Consider the following 2583-nt stretch of genomic DNA (forward strand, 5'->3'; position numbering starts at 1 on the left):
TCGGGCAGACCCTTCCAGAGGTCTTCCGCTCAAACGCACTATACTCAGGCTCCCACCCACTATACCACCACCGCGCAACCGGCACCATTCTTCCCTCCCCGTGGGAGACCCTGGAGGGGACGCGGCCAGAGAGGATACCCTCGTTCACGCCCGTATTCCGGTGAGTACCACACCCATTCCCTCCCCCCTCATACCGGTGGGAGGTCGCCTAATGTTTTTTACGCTCGCCTGGTCTGCGATTACGGCAGACTCCTGGGTTCTGAATACAGTAACAGGTTTCCAAATAGACCTTGTGTCCCCACCGACTCTGGGGATATTGCCACCCCCTATCCATTTTTCAGAAGAAAATGTGACCCTCATAGACACCGAACTTCGGGAATTGATAGCCAAACATGCAGTCACCGAAGTCACCACCCCATCACCGGGTTTCTTCAGCAACCTCTTCCTAGTCAAGAAGAAGGGGGGGGGTTATCGCCCGGTCATAAACCTCTGGGACTTGAACCAACATGTCGCCTATCGACATTTCAAAATGGAAGGCATTCACTGCCTCCGAGACCTACTCACCCCCGGGGACTGGTTAGTGAAGGTGGACCTAAAGGACGCCTACCTCACAGTTCCCATGCACCCGGACTCCCAACATCTCCTCCGTTTCAGATGGTGGGGTCGCATCTGGCAATTTACGTGCCTACCGTTCGGCCTGTCCTCAGCCCCATGGTGTTTCACCAAGCTGCTGAAACCGGTCGTGGCAGCGTTGAGGAGCAGGGGAGTGCGTCTGATCATCTATCTAGACGACCTCCTCATACTAACTCACTCCAAGAATATGGCCTATCGCCATATGAATTGGACCATCGACCTGTTACAAACCCTGGGCTTTATTATCAACCGAGAGAAATCGGTTCTCGTCCCGGCTCAGGAGATGGAATTTCTGGGTTTCTCGATAGACACCCACCTCGCTATCCTTCGACTGCCCAGCGCAAAGCTGGCCCTAATCCGAAAAGAGATCAGGGCGGTTTTGCGCAAAGGTTTCCTATCCCTACGCATCCTGGCACGCATAGTGGGCCTATTGGCTGCGTCCATTCAAGCCATCTTTCCGGCTCCCTTACATTACCGAGCCCTTCAGAGGTTAAAAATCCTACACCTGCGCCAGGGCCTTCGCTACGCAGACGAAGTGTCCCTATCCCCAGAAGCTCGGGCCGAACTGCGCTGGTGGCTCCGTCACGCCACCGACTGGAACGGCCGGACGATTTTCAACGCACGACCAGACGTAGTCATAGAATCGGACGCGAGCCGACGGGGCTGGGGCGCCCGCTTGGGGATGAGGTCCACGGGGGGGATCTGGTCCAGGGAGGAATCCCTGTTGCATATCAACGCTTTGGAACTCTCAGCGGCTCTCTTCGCCATTCAGAGTTTCTTGGCAACACGGACCAATTGTTGCGTATTATTGCGCATGGACAATATTGCGGCGGTTCAATACATCAACCGCCTGGGAGGTACCAGATCCAAGATTCTAGCGGACATCTCTGCAGAGATTTGGCACTTCTGTCTGTCTCGAGACATCTCTCTTATAGCGGAGTACATTCCGGGGGTCTCCAATACAGTAGCAGACTGGAACTCTCGATATCTGGTAGATTCCAGCGACTGGGGTTTAGACCGTTCGGTTTTCACCCAAATAGAATTACTTTGGGGCCCCTTGGGCATAGACCTTTTCGCCTCTCGCCTCAACCACCAACTGCCCCACTTCTTCAGCTGGAGACCGGACCCAGGGTCCTCGGCTGTGGACGCTTTCCGCCACTCTTGGACAGGAGGTACGCACTATGCGTTTCCCCCATTCTCAATGATCCCCAGGGTCCTTCTACAAATTACCAATCAGGGAGCTACGGTGGTTCTGATCACACCGTGGTGGCCAGCTCAACCTTGGTTTCCCCTGCTGTTGGACTCGATCATCGACCATCCCAGACTCCTTCCCCGATTCCCTCGTATCCTGTCTCACCCAACCAAGGGCATTCATCCCCTGGTGGAGGAAGGCACTCTGACGCTCCTGGCGTGGCTGGTATCCGGGTGCCGGACCCGGGTGACGGCCTTTCAAGCTCGGCTAGAGACCTCCTCGCCATGGCCTGGGCCCCCGGGACTCGGTCGGCATACCGATCAGCCTGGCAATTCTGGGTACGTTGGTGCGACCAACGGCAAGTTGATCCCTTGCGTGCCCCTGTAAACGTCATTGCAGACTACTTGGCAGACTCTTTCTCCTCTGGCAAGGCTTATAGTTCCATCAATGTCTACAGGTCAGCCATATCGGCCTACCACTACCCAGTGGATTCCATGCCTGTAGGCAAACACCCCCTGATTTGCAAACTTCTGCGGGGTATCAGGTTCAAACGACCCCCGCGGCCTAAGTATCAGTCCACCTGGGACGTTTCTAGGGTCCTTACCATGCTCTCGGGCTGGGGAGACAACGATTCGCTGTCTCTTAAAATGCTGTCCCTCAAGCTCACTATCCTGCTTTGCCTGGTTTCTATAAAACGCGTTTCCGACGTTAGAGCCTTGGACATTTCAAGACGCCAATTTTCACCCCAGGGTGTCAAG

At 55.2% G+C, this 2583-nt stretch overlaps 1 protein-coding gene across 1 annotated transcript; it reads left to right on the forward strand.

The window, feature by feature from the left end:
• Positions 1-210: 210 nt before the first annotated feature.
• On the forward strand, positions 211-2217 carry LOC120940016. The gene has a single exon (XM_040352537.1). The coding sequence runs from the start codon at positions 212-214 to the stop codon at positions 2210-2212; it is 2001 nt and encodes a 666-aa protein (XP_040208471.1). The 5' UTR covers position 211; the 3' UTR covers positions 2213-2217.
• The last annotated feature ends 366 nt before the right edge of the window (positions 2218-2583 follow it).

Source organism: Rana temporaria, chromosome 5 (genome assembly GCF_905171775.1).
Source record: "Rana temporaria chromosome 5, aRanTem1.1, whole genome shotgun sequence".
In the NCBI taxonomy this organism is placed as follows: domain Eukaryota; kingdom Metazoa; phylum Chordata; class Amphibia; order Anura; family Ranidae; genus Rana; species Rana temporaria.

Bases quoted from the DNA above. Each gene is read 5' to 3' on its own strand.
- LOC120940016 (XM_040352537.1), top strand. From the start codon at position 212: ATGTTTTTTACGCTCGCCTGGTCTGCGATTACGGCAGACTCCTGGGTT.